We start from the raw sequence: 20766 nt of genomic DNA on the forward strand, positions 1-20766 counted from the left end.
AAATATGAAAAGACGGAGTTCTGCTGCTGGGTGATGTTAAATATAAAGAAATAAACTGAACAGAATGAATGCGATCGCAGCAAAAAAGGAACAAACACAAAGCCAAATGTTCAGTGTTTTATTTAAAAACTATAAACAGTCACCAAAGTAAATAAAGCCAATCTCTAACAGACTGTTCGGTTTAGGTATAGTCACACATCCTACCGACACTGCAGAAATGAGGATGTTGGGTCGCCCCGGTCAGATGCTAATACGACAGGCAGTCAAATGTTACACAACACACGGAGGACAGTCCCAGGACGTGAGCCGGAATGTGGCATGGTATTAAGAATGAAAAAATAGTACAATAAAACTCCACACTATATTAAGATAGAAAAAAGTAGTGAAGAAAATATCATACCTGCACGTAAAGCAAAGAACACAGGAGAAAACCTGTATAAAAACTCCATGTATTTAAACCAATTTACAAATACAAAAAAACTCTGGTACGCGCGCGGTGCCCGTACATGACAAACGCATACAGTGGATATATGTTACTGGTGTGTGCGCTGTGGGGGAGGTGTGTGGGGGGGGGAGAATACCTTCAATATTTTTTTTCTTCTACAAAATGACACAATTTATATTATTCCATACTCTTTCAGCCAGCAAAATGAGTTCTACAAGGTATTATTATACAAAAAAATGTCACAGTTCCACAAAAAACTGTTTTTCCCCCGTCCCTAAGCTTTACAGCATCAGTACCTTTGCAGAATTATTTACAGGTTTTTAAGTACATTCATCCACTGCTGAGTATAGAATCACATTAGATACAAGTGACAGGGATCATAAAAAAAACAAAAACATACTATTTTATTCAATCCTACCAAAGTAATGCTTCTATTACTCCACAGAGCAAGTTCTCCAGTGGCTGCATCGGCATGAAAGAGATCTTCTTTATATATATATATATTCACAACATATTTACAGGATTCTTTTCATTAACTGTAATGGTATCATTTCAATAATAAATAAGTGAAAATATATTGACTCAAGTAAGAAAACCAAGCTACCAAAATTCTAAAGAAAACAAACTAATTTCTCTGCGTCAGTCGCCGGCCGAGTTCTCCCCCGCGGCGTCCGTCTACTAGCCCCGCCCCTTTCCAGCTCACCCAGGTGCGTCGGTGGGCCGCCGCCCGCGTCCGTCGGTGGGACCGAGAGGAACAACAGCCAGTCGTGAATGAAATGTGCTCGTGGCGGGGGTTCGTGGGTTGAGGCCCCCGGGGAAGCGGAGAGCTCCCCCTGGTGGCGGCTGGTGGAAGACCCCGTGGCAGTTTCTGTTTGTGAGGGAGGATTTGAACACAAGTCGTAGAGGAGGTGCTGGGGGGGGGGGTTAAGGTGCCCGGCGCAGCTGAGGGACGATCTCCGTTCACGAGCTGGTCGCCTCTGGACCTGTGGACCTGCTACGACTCGCCGGCGGCCTCCTGCTCTCGTGCAGAGCGGGTTGAGAGGGGGGGGGGGGCAGCACAGCGTGTCCTTTGGGCATCAAGCCTGGAGCGAGCGCGTCAGTTCGTAAAGGCATTTGGCGAGTGTGGTGGAGACCTCCATGTTGCTGAGGGCGAGGACAGACAGGTGCGATTCGTGCCTCTTGACCAACCTGTGGGCAGACAGCAGCGTTAGATACAGCCCTGCGGGGGGGGGGGCAGAGCGCCTCCCCCCTGCCCCAGGACTGGAGCCAGCCCCCCCAGGACTGGAGCCAGCCACCCCAGGACTGGAGCCAGCCCCCCAGGACTGGAGCCAGCCCCCAGCTCTACTCACATGCGTCCACACTCGGAGTGCTTGGCGATGTTCTTCAACGTTAAGGCAGCAGTTAGTCTGATGTGTTTGGTCACCGGTCCCTCCTTCTCGTCCTGGCAGACGATCAAACGACAGGGGGACATGAGGGGGGGTCTGAGGGCCGCGCTAACGAGCCTAACGAGCCTGACGGGCCCGACGGGCCCGACGGGCCGTCCCGATACTCACAGTGAAGTCCCTGAAGACCAGGTTCCGGGAGCCCCTGCGCAGGGCCATGAGAGCGGCGCTGGGGTGGTTCACTATAGCTTTGGGTTTCTGCTGTGCTGGGGTGCTGCCGCCCTCTGAGGAGGTTCTGTGAAGACAAGAGGCGCTGGTCAGACCCCCCCACAGGTGAACCACACCCTGAGAGGAGGGGGCACCTACTGGGACGCGGCCTGGCCGGGGCTGTGCGCCGCCTGCTCCTCCAGCTTCAGCGCCGCCAGCAAAGCTTCTCTGGAGCAGTGTTTATCCTAAAGGACAGAGACGTTAGCGTGTTCCGTTAGCATGTCACGTTAGCGTGCTACGTTAGCGTGCTCGGCCCCCCGCGGCCCCCCAGGAGTGAGCCTCTACCTGTAGGTGTGTGATGAAGGACAGCCTCTGCCTGGGGAAGGGTTCGCAGCCCTCCCACAGACAGTGGCCCCCGTAGGCGTCCTTGCCCCCGTGCTGCGTGGCGGCGTGGTAGAACACTTGAGACGGCGTTTCGAACCACCTGAGGAAGAAGCCAGAGCCGGTCAGCACAAGATGGCCGCCGGGCGCCGCGGCGGGCCGCGCCTCCTACCGTTTACACGACTGCCACAGACACTTGAAGTTCTGCCCCGTCTTCCTGGCCGGTTCTGGTGGCGCTGCAGGCGGCTGCTGTGCTGGGAGGTGGGGGCCGTGGTTCCCCGGGGGGGCGTGCTGCGCTACGGGGGGCGGGGACGGGGTCACGGCGGGCTGGAAGGGAGGAAAGCGTGTTCAGTGTCCTGGCCAAACGGATCCACAACTGTCAGCCGGGACAGGAAGGAGGGGGCCCCCACGCCTGGGGACCCCCCCAACATTTGTTGGCTGAGATGTAACCACGACCTGCTGCTGGGCGCGGTTGTTCCCTCAGCACCTTCCTCTGGGAGGGGGGCATCAGTGGGACCACATGGTCTGAACTGGCCTCACCTTCTTACCCTCCGCACTAAACTGGCCACACACACTCACACACACCACTCTCACACACACACACACCACTCTCACACACACACACACCACTCTCACACACACCACTCTCACACACACACACACACCACTCTCACACACACACACACCACTCTCACACACACACACACCACTCACTCTCACACACACCACTCACTCTCACACCACTCTCACACACACACACACCACTCACTCTCACACACACACACACCACTCTCACTCACACACACACCACTCTCACTCTCACACACACTCTCTGTCACACACACCACTCTCTCACACACACACACACCACTCTCACACACACTCTGTCACACACACCACTCTCTCACACACACACACACCACTCTCACACACACACACACACACCACTCTCACACACACACACACCACTCTCTTACACACACACCACTCTCACACACCACTCACACCCCCCCCACTCCCTCAGACCCCCCCACTCCCTCAGACCCCCCCCACTCCCTCAGACCCCCCCACTCACCGTGGAGACGGCCCCCGTGGGTGAACAGTTCCTCTGCTGGGTGGCGTTCTCTATTGCTACTTTGGCTACTGTGCTTGGGTCGGTGCCGGCCGGTACCGCCACCATGGTGGCGCTGCTCCCGGCGTTGTTGGGGTCGCTGATGGTGATGATCCGCACGCCGACCTTACTGGGGATGCCCGAGGACGCCGCCGCCGCCCCGCGCTCCTCGCTCTCCGCCGGTCTCTTCAGCCCGCGGCTCTCGAGCGCCAGCCCGTTGGTGGGGGAGGCGACGGGGAGGGTGGGGGAGGCGACGGGGAGGGTGGGGGGGAAGGTGGAATTGGGGAGCAACTGCTGTCTCAGCACGGGGGCCAGGTGCCCCGGAACCAAAGGTCCGTTCATTAATTCCGAGGGAGGCCTGTTGCCTCCTGCCTGGGGGCCGTTGGCAAGGCGCTCAGTCTGCTGGGCTTTGGCAGTGTCCGTTTGGGGGGGGGGTTCTGACCCATGACCCTTCTCAGAGGGGCCCAACTCCCCGTTCCCCAAGTACTGTTTGGAAGCGATATGATTTGGAATGTTTCTGTTACAGGGGCCTCCGTTGTCCCCCTTATCAAAGTCACACACCCCGTTGACCAGCGTCTTTTTGGAGTCGGCGGTGTCGTCCAGAGGAGCGCTCGGGTGGGGGGGGGCCTGCTTCCCATTAGCAGGCTGGACCTCTGGAGCCGGGCCGTTCAGCGCCACTTGGCTGTTCCCTGAGTGATATGGAGGTAGATTGGACTCCATGCACTTCTGACCGTTTAGCAGCTTGGCACACGTCCCGACATCACCGTTACTGGTTTTTGCTTTGGGGGCGTTTCCCTCCCCCAGGGAGGAGTTCTCCATCACCTCTATCGTTCGTTCGTGAACATGCAGCCCCGTGGCGTCCTTGGCCTCCTCCTCCTTTTGACAGATGATCTTGTCTCCTCGGAGCGGAGCTGGCAGTGGTGGTGGAGGAGCTGCGGGGGGGTGCTGGGCCATGGTTCCAGTCGAGTACGGGGGAGGGGGCCCCCCCTGAGTCACAGTGCCCTGACTGACAGCAGCAACAGCAGCTGTGGAGGTGGTGAAGCCGGCGTTGGGCACCACAGCGAACGTCACCTGTGCGGCTGCCGCGGGGCCCTGGATGATGGCCGTGGCCCCCGCGCTGCTGGTGGAGATGAGCTGACCGGGCAACAGCTGGACCGTCTGGACCCCCGGGGCCCCCACCGCAGGAAGCTGACCTGGAAGCAGCTGGACGTTGAGCTGCTGAGGCTGCGGAGAAGCGTTCTGTGTGTTGTAACTGGCCTGATAGATGACCTGGGGGCTGGGGGCTATCGTGCTGTTGGGGAGGGGCATCTGCGGGGCGGGTAGGATCAGTTTGCCTCCCGGAGTGGAAGGCCCTCGCTTTGGAAGCAGTAACTGTTTGATCAAGCTGGACTCAGTGGAGGTAGGCTGAGGAGGCGTGTGGGACAGGAGGGGCAGCTGCTGCTGCTGATGCCGCTTCAGGGACAGAGTCTGGCCACCAGCCGCGTTCTGCACCTGGTTACTGGGGGGAGGGGGGCAGGAGGTGGAAGCAGCTCCGGGCTGCCCAGCGAGCTGGATGGTCTGGGCCCCCGAGATGGAGGAAGGGTTGGCCAGAACGATCTGGTGAATGGCAGGGGGGTAGGCGGGGCTCTGCTGGGGGCCGGGGTTGACGATGACGACACTCTGTGCCGGGGGCTGCTGAGGCGGCTGCTGGTTGTGGGTGGCGATGGTGGCAGGGACACCCGACTGGGGGGGTGCTGGTTTGGGGGCGATGTTCTGAAAGGTGACGCGCGACACCTGGGAGTTCGATACTGTGGTGACACTCAAGGCCGGGCCGCTTCCCTGGATGGAGGAAGACGGCGGTGACGGAACAGCAACGCACTGAGGCTGTATCTGGGGGGCGCCACCCTGAGGCCCACAAAGGGGAGGTGACTGAGGCAGAGGCGGGTTTTGGGCGATGGGGGGGCACACACCTTGGACCCTGGCGGTGAGGATGTGGCCCTGGGGTACCTGTTGAAAGACTGTGACTGGCGTCCCCGTTGAGACCATCGGGGAGGGCTGCAGGCTGTGGTTCTGGGTCACCGGTGCCGTCACAGGAATCTGGACCACCGGACCGGCTCGATGCTGCTGCTGCGGTGCTGCGCCTGAGGAACCCGGTGGCAACTGTGGAGACACCTGTTGGGGAAGCGGGTGCGGCAAAACAGTGGAGGGGCCCGTGTGGGACAGTTCCTGTGACGTCAAGACCACCGGAGACGGGGTGCAGGTGGAGCTGGGGACCAGGGCCCGGACCAGATGGGGGCCGAGGGCGTGATGCCCAGCAGGTAAGCCTGCAGACACACACACGGAGCCTTAGTCGACTCACGAGCCCTGCCAAAGTTAGACGAGGTCCACCCTCTTGTGACACAGCACCGGGTTTACCTGGAGGCGGAGCCTGCTGCTCCGAGGCATCAGGCCGCGCTGCTGCATGCTGGGACGGCTGCGGCGTTTGGTGGTAGTACAGCTGGATGGGCAGAGGCATCGACCTTCGCTTCAGACCCACCAGGAAGATTTGAATCTGACCGCTGGACTTGACCTCGTCCTGCCGTCGCATCGTGTGGTTGGGAAAGACGGTCCTGCGAGGGCGGCGAGGCAGAGGCTCCGTTACTGACGCACAGAGACACGTCGAGCAAACGCTACCGAAACAGAGCGAGACTGGAACCTTCATCAGCATCTTGATTTTAATACCAACATTTATTCACCTGGGAAAAACATTCCCAATGATGGGCGTGTTTTGCTTTATGCTTAAGTGATGATGAGTTGAGACGAGAGAATCAACACCCATCCACAGGGCACCAGTACCCATCCACACCCATCCACAGGGCACCAGTACCCATCCACACCCATCCACAGGGCACCAGTACCCATCCACACCCATCCACAGGGCACCAGTACCCATCCACACCCATCCACAGGGCACCAGTACCCATCCACACCCATCCACAGGGCACCAGTACCCATCCACACCCATCCAGCAGGGCACCAGTCCCCATCCACACCCATCCACAGGGCACCAGTACCCATCCACACCCATCCAGCAGGGCACCAGTACCCATCCACACCCATCCACAGGGCACCAGTACCCATCCACACCCATCCACAGGGCACCAGTACCCATCCACAGGGCACCAGTACCCATCCACACCCATCCACAGGGCACCAGTACCCATCCACAGGGCACCAGTACCCATCCACACCCATCCACAGGGCACCAGTACCCATCCACACCCATCCAGCAGGGCACCAGTCCCCATCCACACCCATCCACAGGGCACCAGTACCCATCCACACCCATCCAGCAGGGCACCAGTACCCATCCACACCCATCCACAGGGCACCAGTACCCATCCACACCCATCCACAGGGCACCAGTACCCATCCACAGGGCACCAGTACCCATCCACACCCATCCACAGGGCACCAGTACCCATCCACACCCATCCACAGGGCACCAGTCCCCACCTCAGACACTTGAGGAAGCCAGTGGAGTTGAGGATGTTGCTGCGTCCCATTTTACTGCACGTGCTCAGGTACTCCGAGTACATCTCCGCCCGCGACACGGAGCCCTCAGGGTTGGTCTCAAAGTGTGCGTTCAGCCTGTTGGGGGAGGAGAGGGGTGACGGGGACGGTCAAACAAACAAACAAACAAACAAACAAACAAACAAACAAGTGTGTTTACGGTGGTTACATCCTACCATTGCAGAGTAAACTTCTCCCCGTCAAGTTCCACAATTCCAGCCGGGGGCTGATTGGCCTGGAGTGGGGTCCTTGTGGTTGCTGGAGGAAAAGAGAGCAGGAGAATAAGTGATGCTCTCAACAGGCTCACAGCAGCACCACAACACCTGGGCAGGTAACCCGCTCCAGAGGAGACTGCGGTTCCTGGGCTGCCCACTAGATGGCAGCAAACTGGGCGGTCCAGAGCCACAACACAGGAAGGAACATGCACAGGAGCAGCAGGTGTCACGTGACAAGCCACACCCCCACGGTAACGTCACCAACTAAACAGACCAACGTCGTTAAGAGACCGTCGTTAACAGAGATACAGACCAACTTCGTTAACAGAGATACAGACCAACGTGGTTAACAGAGATACAGACCAACGTGGTTAATAGATCAACTTCGTTAACAGAGATACAGACCAACGTCGTTAATAGACCAACGTCGTTAATAGAGATACAGACCAACGTGGTTAATAGAGATACAGACCAACGTGGTTAACAGAGATACAGACCAACTTCGTTAACAGAGATACAGACCAACGTGGTTAACAGAGATACAGACCAACGTGGTTAATAGATCAACTTCGTTAACAGAGATACAGACCAACGTCGTTAATAGACCAACGTCGTTAATAGAGATACAGACCAACGTCGTTAACAGATACAGACCAACGTCGTTAACAGATACAGACCAACGTCGTTAACAGAGATACAGACCAACGTCGTTAACAGAGATACAGACCAACGTCGTTAACAGAGATACGGACCAACGTGGTTAACAGACCCCCGTGGTTAACAGACCCACATCGTTATCCCCAGCCTCACTGTAACCCTGTAACGGTGGACAGAAGCAGACCTACCAGATGCCGGGGCTCCTTGCACAGCTGCAGGCACCTGCTCCACCAGCTGTGGTCTCACTTCAGCCGCCTGGTCAGTGTTGGTCTGGTGCTCGATGAGTCTGACTGCTGTGAGAGCGTCAGGCCCAAACGTGTGCAGGTCAACCGACACCAACCGCACCAGCAGGTCTGAGCAGACAGAGGACACATTCAGCTACACCAACAACAAACAGGAAGCTGGGAGAGGATGGAGTCTACCTATGCTGCGGTCCACACAGGCGATCTTGCTGCAGGGAACCTCCCCGAGCTGGGCCAGGAGGTACAACACCTCCAGACAAGCCATCAGGAGCATGAGGTCGGGCAGGGTGAGGAGCATGGTCACCTCCCTGTAGGAGTCCTGGTCCACATACTCACAGATCAGCACAGCATTGTCATCCACTTTGCTCAGATTCCCCAGGATCTCCATTGCTGCAGGACGCAGATATATTTCATTCGGGCTCGGACGGACTCACACGCACGCTCAGAAAACTCACCTCTCATTTTGAGAAATCTGTCCCTGGACATCAAACATTTGGTGATTGTGTGAAAAATCAGATGAGTTGTCCGAAAGTCGACCGGATCCAGCTGGAGCTGTGAAAGAGAAGGACGTTCATCTCCTGCACGCTGCCCTTCACATACGGGCAAGAATAAACTGATCCGATGTCACAAATATAAAGAGGAAGTGAGCAGCACATCCACGTCCTCTAAGAAGCTGCTTCACGCTGGCGACTCATCACAGCGATAGAAAGGCCTCACACGTTAGCAAACAGCAGAGACAACGGCGCTGCTCCGGTTTGTCATCGTGTGATGCGTCTGTATCTGCTGGACCGGTCCCCACGCTGATGTTCCCCAGCTGTTTGGCCTGACCGCTACGATCTGGGACCATGAGGTGGTCCCGGCCCAGACAGAAAGATGCCGACTGTCACTCAAATGCTGCGTGTTAGCAACAGGCCCCCACCAACCTCAGCAGCCACGTTGCCCAGCGTGTCCAGGCCGAGCTGGCGTAGTGAGATGAGGTTACAGTGGGAGCAGAGCAGAAGGAAGCGCAGGCACGTTCGGTTGGCCGCCAGCAGCTTGACGTTGGCCTCCTCGAAGGAGAGGTTTCGCAGGATGATGGCAATCTGCAGCACCCGCTGCGCCTCCATGTCGCCGATACCGTGGGTCCGTGGAGGGTGGAAGAGGCTGTGCCAGCGCTCCTCACATGACGTACCATCTGCAAGAGAAGAGCCGGAAACACGTCACGGCTCAGCGGCACAATCGAGGACGACAACCTCTGTTTTCGATGGTTCCACGCAGAAGCGAGGCTGTGGAACTCCAGAGGGAGCTTCATTTGAGTGCCTTTACCTTGTGCCGCATTGCTCTTGTCCCAGATCAGCTCCCTGACTTCTGAGTCCTCCACCACCTCCTTCCAGAACTGTGCAGGAGCAGCAGTTAGCGTGTACAGTACAGCTCCGGATGCACTGCTAAATACTTTAGAAGCTATGATGCATGCGAGCAGAAAGGCCAGAAACAGAGGGTTTACCCTGACAAAGTCCCGAGAGCTTCTCTCTTTCCAGTCCGTCCCGAAAACCCTGGAGAAGCTGCCAAGAGCTGCGGAGAGAAAAGGGGAGCATGGGAGTCTGCGCTCAGCACCGCTCTTTAAAGCACGTTGCTTCGACCCGAGGTTGCGCAACACTTACAGTCGTCAAACACGCCAGCGTGGGCCAGCAGCAGCGTGACCAGTTTGGGGTCCTTGTCCAGCTGCATGGAGTGTTTGCTCTCGTTGGAAAGCAGAGTGCAAACGTTAACAGCAAAATCCACCTCGTTAGGCAGGCCCGAGAGGAGAGACAGCACCAGTTTGTTGTAGTCATTTGGTGGAACAAAATCCGTAGACAGTCCATAGCTTTGGCGGAGATAGTCTGGGGGGAGAAAAGGCTCTCTGAGTCCCAGCGTGCACACAAGCAAGCCACAATTACACCTTTCACTTTCCCACAGGAAGCTCCAGTCCGATACCTGCACTGGCCGCTTCCAGCCTGCATCGCCAACAATAGTGAATTCATTAGCTGTAACCAGTAATCCACTGTAGCCTGGTAGCCCCCCCCCACATCACCCGGCATAGAGGACACGTTGGATCGTGGGACGATCTAAGTTCCTCTGGAGCCCACAATAGCACCAAAACGTGATCCTCTCCTCCTTGTCCACCATCAACAAGTGCTGAAAAACCTCATCAGGTTGCGACTCAGATGATCCGTCAGGTGACCTCCTGGACGGAGGCGATTCGCATCATTTAAATCAAAACGGCCGTTGTCGGACACCTCCAACCGGCCGGACTCACTTATTTTCCTCCAACTCAGTTGAAGCACTCAAATGGGCCATTAAGCTATTTGGAAGTCGTCTTTTCTTCAAATGAGTCTGATGAGCTGCAGCTGATCTGAAGAACATGAATGTGCACCAACTTTTAATTGTGTTTGTCTCTGATGGGTTTTCTAATTAAAGCGCTAATCCTCATGTGTCGGGAGGAACCATGACTCCATTTACTGAGCCCCCCTGAATGACAGACGATGGTCTGAGTTCCTCCATCCATCACGTCGTGCGCCGAGGTGTCATTTCCAGCCACACGCTGGGGACTTCGAGAGGGTGCAGGTCTTTGCCGTCGCCCCTGGAACCCCATCACACAGGACTCCTGCTGACTGAACCTGATTTCTGTGCTGACAACATTTTTGCAGGCAAACGTGATTGAGCTGCGTTCAGAAGCCGCCTGGCTCGGCTCGCGGTGCAGGCGAGGGCAGCGGACCGGCGCTCGCCCCTCGCTTGACCCGCTGACCTTTAGAGATCAACTGCATTAAAAGCTGTCGCAGGCCTGCGAGTCACAGACTGTCCTCATCTTGCCCACCAAGCTAACATAATCTGCCCCACTGCATTAATGATTCAAGAGAAAAAGCAGCTAATGTGCTAAGGTGGGCAGTGGAGGTGGATCTGGTCATAAACGAGGAAGCAAATCTTTCCGACTCAATGAGGAATCTTAGTCTTACGCAGCGCATCAGGAGAGAATGGATCAGGAAACTCCAAGACAGCACAGGAGGCAGCACAGCTTCAGAAATGTGTGTCAAGCAGCCGAGTCACATGTTAACTACAGGCGCGCTGCCGTAGGAGCTCCCTCCAATACGCCGTCACAGTGAACTCAGCGCCTCCAAGTGACCCTTCCAGCTGTTGCACCAGTTGTGATGCTCATGGAGCTCAGGTTCCTTCACCCCTTCATTAACTTAAACCAGCAGAATCAAAGGAAGCCGTTGTTGCCTCACAGAATCAGCACGCCGCTCCTGCTGGTGGCGGCGAGCACCTCTGCACCCGGGTTTGACTGTCAAACATTAGCTATGCTCACGTGTGTTCATGCACGACGTGTTGACATGACGGCGCTCAGCTTCACAATCACACCTAGCACTTAGTCAACCTCCTCATTTTCAGCCCAGAAGTTTCACAATCAAACCACAACCACAGCCCCCCCCCCAAAGGTCAGCACAAACAGCACGTTATTGCCATCTCAAGGTGTCCAGCGCTAGCGTTAGCGTGAACCCGAATCCTCGGTAAAGCCATGTGTAAGCACAGGAATCTGCCGAGTCATTGATCCTGAGGGCTGCAGCCTGGAAAACATCAATTCTTTCTCAGAAAAAGAATCACTCATGCAAATCAGTCAAACGACCCGAGGGAACTTATTTCTAAAGTTTAGTAAAGGTAAACGAGAGCGTTTGCCTCATCTGATTAGACTCAGACTCACTTGTAATTAGTGTGGTTGCTAAGATCCAAAAGATCCCAGTTAACTACTGTCCCATGAATCCAGAGGATCAACTATGAGTATGGGGAAAGGTTCCTGCTCAACTGAGACGGTCCCTGGCGTGCACGTGGAACATGTAAAGAAGCCACAGTAATAATTAACAATGGACAGATATCCAATAAGGTGAGGGTGAAGTGAAGCGGGGCAGACCCTCCGGGTCACATCGTAGGAGCCAGACCAGCGAGACTTTAGCATTTCTCTCCTATATTAGTGTTGACGCCTCACAGCACATCTGATTCCTGATGTATTCCAGCAGAAGACAGCAACAGATGAATGAGTGATGTGAGGAAGTGTCTGAAAACATTCCAGCCCAAGTGGAGCTGCCAGAACAGCAGATTAATCAACTGGCTCTGAAATGGGACGAGCAGAAGATTCCAGGTAAGCAGCCCTGACCTGAATATAAGTGCTGCTAAATAAAATACAAGCCTATCAATAAATGAACTACTTAGTGTCTGGAACATACACAAGGCCTCAGGAAGCCCTCACACACTGCTGCTGGGAACCCTCACACACTCTAACACAAGCAGAGCCCACCTGCTGCTGCTAGCATCAGCGCATAGCGTAGCATCAGCGCATAGCGTAGCATCTGCGCTACCACGTGGGACCTCTGGTCTCTACTGGTCTCTACCCCGTCAGGTAAGATTCCAGCCAGCAGCATCACTTTTTCATTTAGCTGATGGGGTTCCAGCGCTGATTGACGCAGGTCCAACAAACCCACCCTGAGCCCCAAACAGAACCTCAAGCATCTGATGAGAGCGTTCCGTCTTCCACGAGTAAACAGCAGAAAGGCCAACCGACGTGTCCCCTGGAGAGGTGTTCGCTCTTCCAGCTGGTGTTTCCACAGAAGCTGCACGTTTGTTGCACCTGCAGCATCAAACATACAGACAGAGCTGCCCCCACATCCTCGCCCCCCCCCCCACAAACCTGAAGAAGCCGCGCTATCTTGGCTGTTTCAAGCACTATAGCGAGATTAAGTCCAGTCAGGCATGTCTTTAAACACACCACAGGGGATTTTCCAATGTTTTAGACATGGAGCACAAACAGGTGCAGACAAATTGCAGATTATCACCCATTTGGAAGCATTAAAGGTTGAATGAAACATAAAGCCCCTCGGAGTCCCTTTCTTCCTGTGAGGAAAAGCTTTCAGCGACAGTTTTGGCAGATTGCTGTTCAACCTGGACGGCTCAGCTCTGATCAGCTGCGCTTTAGAGCCGAGGAACCAAATAACCCAGACACAAGCAAGCATCCCTGGAACGTTAGCATGGAGACGCTACCTGATACAACGTGTTGCTGGTAGTTGTACGAGTTGGGAATTGCACCGACTGGAAGAGAGGCTTTGGGGTTCCCGGGCTGCGATTCTTCATCGTCCTCGCCGAAGTGGTGGACTTTCTCATACTTCTCCAAGTATCTGTGGAGAGAAGAAGGGCATCAGACATCAGACACACGTGCCTCTGGCTGCAGCGTCCACGCCGCGGCTACCAGAGAGCGCTGAAACAGTCCCAGGAAGCGCTTCAAGATGGGGTCTCAAACGTCCCAAACCCTGACAGAGAGCTGCAGATACGCAACATCCAGGCTGAAGCCAGAGGAGCTGCTGTGGACTCGTCGTAGAGCGACCCGACCGTGCACACCTGGGAACAGTAAGTGTGCGTTTCAGACGAGCCTGGGTGGGTGGAGCCAACAGAGGTGGGCGGAGCAGTTTGGAGTTGATCAACCTGCTCCGCGAGCTGCTGCCTGTTTGGGTAGTAACGCGCTCATTATTCACTGCACATCTGGATTCTTGCACACACACTCTCAGCAGTTGCTCTCATGCTACACTGAGACACCCCCCTCCCCCCCCCCAGTCAGCACTTAGAGAGCAGCGGGATGAAACGAAGGTCACAACGCAGAGATTTGGCGGCGTGAAAGGGGCCCGAGGCAGCAGCGAACGTGTCCGTTCATTAGGGCGCCGCTAATCGTGCCGTTGAGTTTCTGGGGTTTGAGAACCACCTGCAGGGACCGACCCGAGAGAAGCACACACGCCTGCAGCAGAAATGTGGTTGAGCTGCTCGTGTGTGTGTGAGCGAGTGTGTGTGAGTCACCAGCGGACCAGCGCCTGGTTCTCAATGAGGCCCGCCTGTTCAGCGTGGCCAAGGTAATCCCCCGTCCGCTGGCTGCCGGGTGACACGCCAGACTATAAATACTCTCCGTCTTCATTTGTACCGAGTGGGGGAGCGTGAGGAGATAGCCCCCCCCCCAGATACAGTCTGGATACGAGGAAGAATCGGGGCATCTGCCCTGGTCTGGGCTCCCTCCAGCATTTATCCCAGGAGAAGGATGGATCCTGAGCCCCATTCAGAACCGGGCAGCGGATCATTCAGACCCGGGCAGCAGACACTGTTGTTGGACCCCGCTGACATCACTCACTCTCCCTTTTGGTTATGCAAATACCCTCAGCCCGTCTGCGTGAGGTTAGCGCCCCCTGCTGGGTGTGGACGGGGACATGCAAAACATGGCACCTGTGCTGGGATCCACTTCAACAAGTGGCCCGTCCGGCCCAGACTGGAAAGTCTAGGACGCAGCACAGCACATTGTAGAACGTGCAGAACCCGTACAGAACAATCTATGGAAGGAAAGTAACATTCGCAAAAGACTCAAATATTATTAAAACCTCAGCATTGACCCGTTTTCACACAGGAAACCAGCTTATTCTGAGGCAGTTGTGTGTGTGTGTGTGTGGGTAATAAGTGTGTAATAACACCCAGTGTTCCGTCCTCATCACCGACTGCAGGTGCTCAAATTATGCTGCTCTGGTTCCCAGTCGTGGACACACAGATACTGGAGCTTTACCAGCACCGGGGGTGGGATGGTTACAGGAATCAGGACTGGGGGAACTTCACTGGGGGGTGCCCCGGACCCGTCTGCCCGTGCTGTCAGAGCCGTCCCAAATCAGCCCCACGCAGCCGAGGCTTCGCTCACCAGCCATCGGAGTGCGTCCCAGTCTGGGCCGCAGCAGCACGACCCAATCAGCTCTAATGCAGCCAGGATCAAAGGCCACCAGATCCAGATGTGCAGGCGACAGACACGCAGGCCTGCACGGCCGCCGCGCCGCGCGTGAAGCCCAGCAGCAGAAAATAGCAGCCGAATGTGTCCCCGGCCGCACCAACATTCCTTCTGTGTCTTTAGCAGAGAAAATAGAATCTGTTCAGTTCTGCTACGGCGCCCAGCTGATCCACGTGCGGCTGCCGCCGGGGAAGCCTGAACACGACAAAGTGTCACAACGCGGCCACAAACGCGCCAGAATACCTTCACGCCACTGTGGGGTCACAGGAATTTCAGTTCCTAAAAATGAGGTCACAATCTAGTGAGGATTACGAAAGAGGTGCTGCTGGTCTCACGCTAGCGGAGGAACGCCGAGAAGCAGGTGAATCTGCACCACGTGGGAAGGAGCACGGCCAGATGTTATCGTTGGAGGACACCTGAAGCATGTCAGAGCGCTTTATCACTGCAGATCAGCCAAGACGGAGCCAAAAACCCAACCATTCCAACACCGCAGCCCCTTAACACAGGCTGCACAACCCCATAATAAGCCAGAGGAAGGCTCCTGGATGTTCCCAGAGCCTCTCGGGGCGTTTTCATCCCTATGGGAATGCGGAGCGGAGGGCAAACAAAGGTTGAAGCAGGGGGTGTCACCTGACTTGGCTCCTGAGCTCAGCGTGCTGCAGTTTAGAAGAAGTCAGATATTTTAGCAACAACAGAGGCTCTTTCAGGACCGACAGGCTCACGTTACTACGCTGACGCGCTAACCGATGTCTCCTTGCACCTGGCGCCAACTAGCAAGTCTGAACCCATTTTGAAAACCTCAGGTCACGAGACGTGGCGGGTTGGAGCCCTAAGCCTTCCCAAGCTTCAGCAGGTGTCTGACTCCAGGAACACAGGTCACCAAAGAGACCAGCCTCAAACTGGGACGTGCACATGAGAAGATGACCACCAGCGTCTGACCTCACACAGCTTTACCCCCCCACCAAGATGCTCTGCTGATCCTTATCAAACTCTACCGGCGCTGATAGCCAGAACCCTGGACCTGACCTTTAGCGCTGATCCCTGAACTTTAATTCACATCCTTCATCACATCAAATCAGCCTCATCAGCGCCGAGGAGGAAGGAAAAGGGTGTCTGGCCCGGACGGCGGCGCCGCGCCATCAAACGGCCGGAGCTCCTCTGGATGTCAGAGGAGCCCGTTACTCCCGGGGGGGCGAAGGACAGCCGCGCACACATCAGGACCATCCTGGTCGTCCAGCGGGGACCCACAGCTCAACACTCACAGGTTGGATCTCTGGAGGAAAAACTGTGGCCATTCCTCATTAAAACCTTTAAACTTCCAGTAACATTCTGTGCCGGTGGAGCTGATCTTTTGCAAAGGTCACCATCACACAAGAGAGGGAAAGAATCCTGGTGAATGCTCGTCGCCGCTGCCACGTCTGTAAACATCAGTTCTTTCAGCACCGCTGTAAAAAGCCGCCGCTTCAGAACGGCCAGTGGTTACAGATGGCCGTCCAACTAGATCACCCAGCCCGATTAAGCGTCCTTGAACGAGACCCTGGAAGCGAACCAGCTCCTGGAGCAGGCAGCCGCTGTGTACCTGCTTACAATTACTCCTGGCTGCTGGAGAACACGGCGTGCATTTCTGCTCTAGACAATGATTACATTAGAAGCACATTTTGCAGTGGGGGGGGCAAGAGGAGGGAAACATTATTATTGGCCTATTGGACTCTGTCTGCCAGGCGAGGATAGACCGTTATCAGCTGCCGTTGAGGCGACATCCACTATAACAGCGCCGCTGATAAACTTTGCAAAATAGCTGTAGTGGCTGTGCTGCCAGCGGGGCGATTACAGGCGCATCGTTACCCCCGGCGACGCGGCGGTTCTGGCAGCGCAAGGAGGGGAAGTATGCACCAATCACCTGTGGCGTCTTTTAAATAAGGTGTTAAAGGTAAACTAGTTGGGACACATCTGGAAAAGAAGCAGATAAAGTATGTGGCCATACGCTGGTTAATATGGTCTGTGGCTCCTCTGGTCGTCAGAGGCATCTATGAGAGAATAGCAGCCATTCCTGGTGTGTAATCGTCCCACAGAGAAACAACACTTATTTAATCATCCAGCGCAGCTGCAGCAACTCGCGGAAACCCGAAAAGAGAGACCTTGGCAACAAAGTTACCAAAAAGGGGCAAAAATGCAGCTCCCAGCGACGCCGGGTGGCCAGGTCCGTGAGGGGATAGCAGAGCTGGTGCGATGCCCAGCTGATGGGAACGATGGTCGGCTCCGTGGAGCACAGATGCCCCGCGAGGAGCAGCAGAGCCGCTTCTCCCCCCATCCCTGACAGCTCAGCACCAGAGCTGCTCGGCAGTGCAGGGAACCCCCCTGGAGAGATGCAACCTCCTCCTGTGGTGGAAGCTACCGCAGACAAGTGCTCAAGTTGGCTGGAGACGGTGCCCTCATGGACGGACAGCAGCCCGAACCCTCCCCACCTGTGGCCGAGCCGAGGCACAGACGACCGGCCTGTGCAGGAGCCGCGGCTCGCCGCTTGTAAACAGTCCCACATGCTGCAGGGGCAAGGCGGCCGTGCGCCCAGGCTACTTACCGAAGGTAGTACTGTTTTAAAGCAAATGCAGCGTTGGAGCAATTCCTGGGGAAATTAAACTCTTCTCCGAGTTCCATCCATTGGTTCTTCTCAGAGACCTGCAAAGCGGGAAACAAGTCGGTTACGAGAGAAACAAACGAGTGTCAACAACCCCCAAAAGCGGTTCCACCGCAACCATCTGTTCGGCTCCGGCTTCCCTCACAATCACAATCACTAATCAATAACTTTCTCAAACTCCACCGAATCGGTGAAATTCGGTCCGCGCGTCTCGGGGGAAATTCCGCATGTGCGCGTTGAAATGGATGTTTGTTAGCAGAACATATTTACATTTGACATGCGAGTAAATACAAGCCGCCTGGCTCCTCCGGGAGCCCCGGGTTACTGTTAGCACCGCAGCTAACCAGCTAGCCGCTCTTTTCGCCTTCGGTGTCCTCGTAAACCCGCCGGCTCAACTCCGACAAAGTGTCTTTATCGACGGGGAAACGGCGTCGCTTTCGGCGGCCCCTTCCATTTGGGGCTGTTGGGGCTGGCGTCGACCGCGTTCCCTCCGCGGGCCTGTGAGGCCTACAATCCGTGGAGAGCCATGAAGCCGAAGAAAGATGGCCATGGTGAGAGAACCGAGCTTCCTCCGCGGAGTCACCCGGCGGCAAAAGCCCGGGAGGCGCGCGGCGCCCGGCGCGGTGCCGCCCGCCCGCCGCCGGGCTCCGTCCCGATAATCGATGGCGAACGTGCCCGCTAATTTTGAGCGGCTCCGAGCGCACGGCGGCTCCGAGCGGGCGCACCAACAACACACCAGCCACCACATTGCATAGAGATACACGGTAAACTAGCACAAGGCCAGCAGCGACTCTCCAGCGCTCTCCGGAGGCTCCGCGCTGGTCCCGGGGAACCGAACGGAGCCGCGGAGCGCAGCAGCGGGCAGCACCGACACGGCAGAGCGGAGAAAAGCCACTTTTAGTTGCCGGTGCTCACCTTAGCGAAGCCCCCTAAAGAGACGACTCTGATGTAGAGAGCATTCAGGTCCAGCTCCTTCCCACCCACGAAAGGAATCTTTCTGAACGGCGACCTGTGGGCAAAACACAAGAAATAGCAGCTCGCACCTTTAAATTGGACTTTCGGGCAACTTGCGGCCACATGCAGCGGGGGTATAAAGTTGTATTTGTTGGGAGGAAAGCCGCCCAAATCTCACCCTCTGCTTTGGTGAAATTGCCGCAGCTCGTCCAGGAAAGCCTGTCCCTTCCTCCGCTGATCTAGTAGATTTTTCCCCGTCGAATTTGCCATTGTTCTTGCGTGCAAAACGGTTAAATGCCACTTGAGTCTCTTCTTAAGACACCAAGGATCCCATAGTCCGCCGGCGCTCAGTCATTCGCGAAGCTGAGTGTTTAAAAAGTTAAAGAAATCGCTGATAGCAAGAAGAGCGGCAGCTCGCTAATAAAGACTGATGCACGGAGAGCAAACCCGAATCAGCCCCGCACCAAGTTCCCACCAACACTCACAAATACGAGCGATTTACCGGCAGCTGAGAAACGCCATGGCGAAAGGTGTAGAATAAATGCTTTTGGTCGCGGTTGTAGTCGTTTGGAGTGGTTTGACAGTGTGTTCCGGACGCAGCGCCGAGGCTATCGCGCACACTGTGGAGCGGCAGAGGGATCCCGTTCTCAGACAAAAAGATGTGAAGGCCGCGGAGCCCGGCCGAGCGCCGGCAGCGCCCCCTGCGGCCGAGCGCGGCAGCGCAGCGCGGCGCGGCGCGGCGCGGCGGCCGTTGGAACAATAGACTGTTTTCTTTTTTAGGGACCGTCTGACAACTCGTCTCTGTTTGGAAAACGGGCCGGGAGCTGCTCCGCGAGGTCCCCTGGGGGAGGGGTGATGCTAATTAACACGCTTTTTTTTGCCCATCTCCACAGGATACTTGACGTGAAAAAAAAAACAAAAAACTTTTCAGAGAGTAACGTCGCATTTACCGCATTTATTCTACAATATTGATGAATGAGCGCTTACATTTGGAAATGGAGAAGCAAAGTAAAATCATCCCCAGCACAAAAATGTCTGAGAATATACCGTTTGAAACCGTACTGTTACAAAACAAAACATTTACATCTAAGTTAAATGGGGTTTGCGACTCGTGGCTACTTTTGAATCCCTATTTTGTCAAGCGTTAACTATCTAAAACCTGTTGATCTCTGAGTATTTATCTTTCATTTCCTGGGGTCTATGTCTTTGTTTAGAGCTTTGTCCTCCATTAATGTTGCAGTTGATGTCTGCCAGTTTTATTTAATCACAATAAACAAGTCTGTCCAATGATTTATGTTCTTGTTACTGTGTGGTTGATGTTGGATTTACAGTCTATTTTTGTCTATCTAGCCAATAGCTGTCAATACTTTCAAAGCATTATTTGTGTTAACTTTTTTTTAACAGCTCAGAGGATAACTAAAGTAGCTTTGGTCATAAATACCGTGGTGTGGCATCCATCATTCATTCAACCAAACTATTCAAAATTCACACTGAATGCAGCATCTGCTGTTTCTCGCCCGTGTTTGGGAATATACCGGATTCCTGCGACTGTCGCCATGTAGATTCCGGGTATTTGGTATCGTGTGTATCCTGCAGATGTTGCAGTTTGTTGTGAAGACCTAAGCTTGCTGGAAAGCGCCCTCACGCCTTCCAATTAGCGCCTGCCATTTGTTGCCGGTGCCTTGCTGGCGGACGTCTCCTTGATGGGGTTACATTCAACCATTACACGCACCCCTTTGCTCAATGAAAAACCTGTCACAAAATGGCGGAGACGTGCGTTAGCAGACCCCATTTTGAAGAATTGACACAAGTTAGTGTGATAGTGCGTGTGTCCGTGGGTATTTTTTCAAAAGTGCTCTTTTCGCAAACAAGCAGGGACACACCCGAATCGGCTGTTTGGACTCCACTCATGAACCGAATTCTGGGCGAACCAGTGCGGCGCCTGCTAGCGCGTTAGCTTAGCTGTCGTTAGCATAATTACGACGGAGTTTATCTTAATTCCACGTTTACCTCAGCTCATGCAGCTCGATCTGACATCCATCTTAAGTATTTTGTGTGGTGGGTTTTTATTACTAGAGTCGTCAGGGTGGAGAATAAAATCTGATCTTTGGAGTCTTCCTGGTCCGACACACGTTAGCTTGTCACTCAGCCCATTAACAATGCTAATTTTGCTAACTTGGTCACCCTCTAATGTC

At 55.0% G+C, this 20766-nt stretch overlaps 1 protein-coding gene across 1 annotated transcript; it reads right to left on the reverse strand.

Moving 5' to 3' along the window:
* Positions 1 to 103: 103 nt before the first annotated feature.
* Positions 104 to 19267, reverse strand: arid2 (AT-rich interactive domain 2). The gene is made up of 21 exons (XM_029851653.1): positions 18750 to 19267; positions 18533 to 18626; positions 17561 to 17658; positions 13218 to 13351; positions 9812 to 10030; positions 9655 to 9722; positions 9477 to 9546; positions 9095 to 9345; positions 8627 to 8723; positions 8352 to 8561; positions 8118 to 8282; positions 7234 to 7315; positions 7001 to 7135; positions 5921 to 6114; positions 3491 to 5829; positions 2588 to 2742; positions 2380 to 2518; positions 2194 to 2279; positions 1999 to 2122; positions 1795 to 1886; positions 104 to 1633 (listed from the first exon to the last, which is right to left on the reverse strand). The coding sequence occupies exons 1-21, from the start codon at positions 18839 to 18841 to the stop codon at positions 1522 to 1524; spliced, it is 4956 nt and encodes a 1651-aa protein (XP_029707513.1). The 5' UTR covers positions 18842 to 19267; the 3' UTR covers positions 104 to 1521.
* Between the last annotated feature and the right edge of the window lie 1499 nt (positions 19268 to 20766).

The sequence above is a fragment of the Takifugu rubripes genome, chromosome 18 (assembly GCF_901000725.2).
Source record: "Takifugu rubripes chromosome 18, fTakRub1.2, whole genome shotgun sequence".
Lineage (NCBI taxonomy): Eukaryota > Metazoa > Chordata > Actinopteri > Tetraodontiformes > Tetraodontidae > Takifugu > Takifugu rubripes.

Excerpts from the sequence above, each read along its gene's own strand:
- arid2 (XM_029851653.1), bottom strand. The coding sequence starts at position 18,841 with ATGGCAAATTCGACGGGGAAAAATCTACTAGATCAGCGGAGGAAGGGA. Across the intron at positions 9,547-9,654 it reads GCTCTCGGGACTTTGTCAGG|TTCTGGAAGGAGGTGGTGGA; the intron begins GTAAACCCTCTG and ends GCTCCTGCACAG. Across the intron at positions 2,519-2,587 it reads CTGTGGCAGTCGTGTAAACG|GTGGTTCGAAACGCCGTCTC; the intron begins GTAGGAGGCGCG and ends CTTCTTCCTCAG.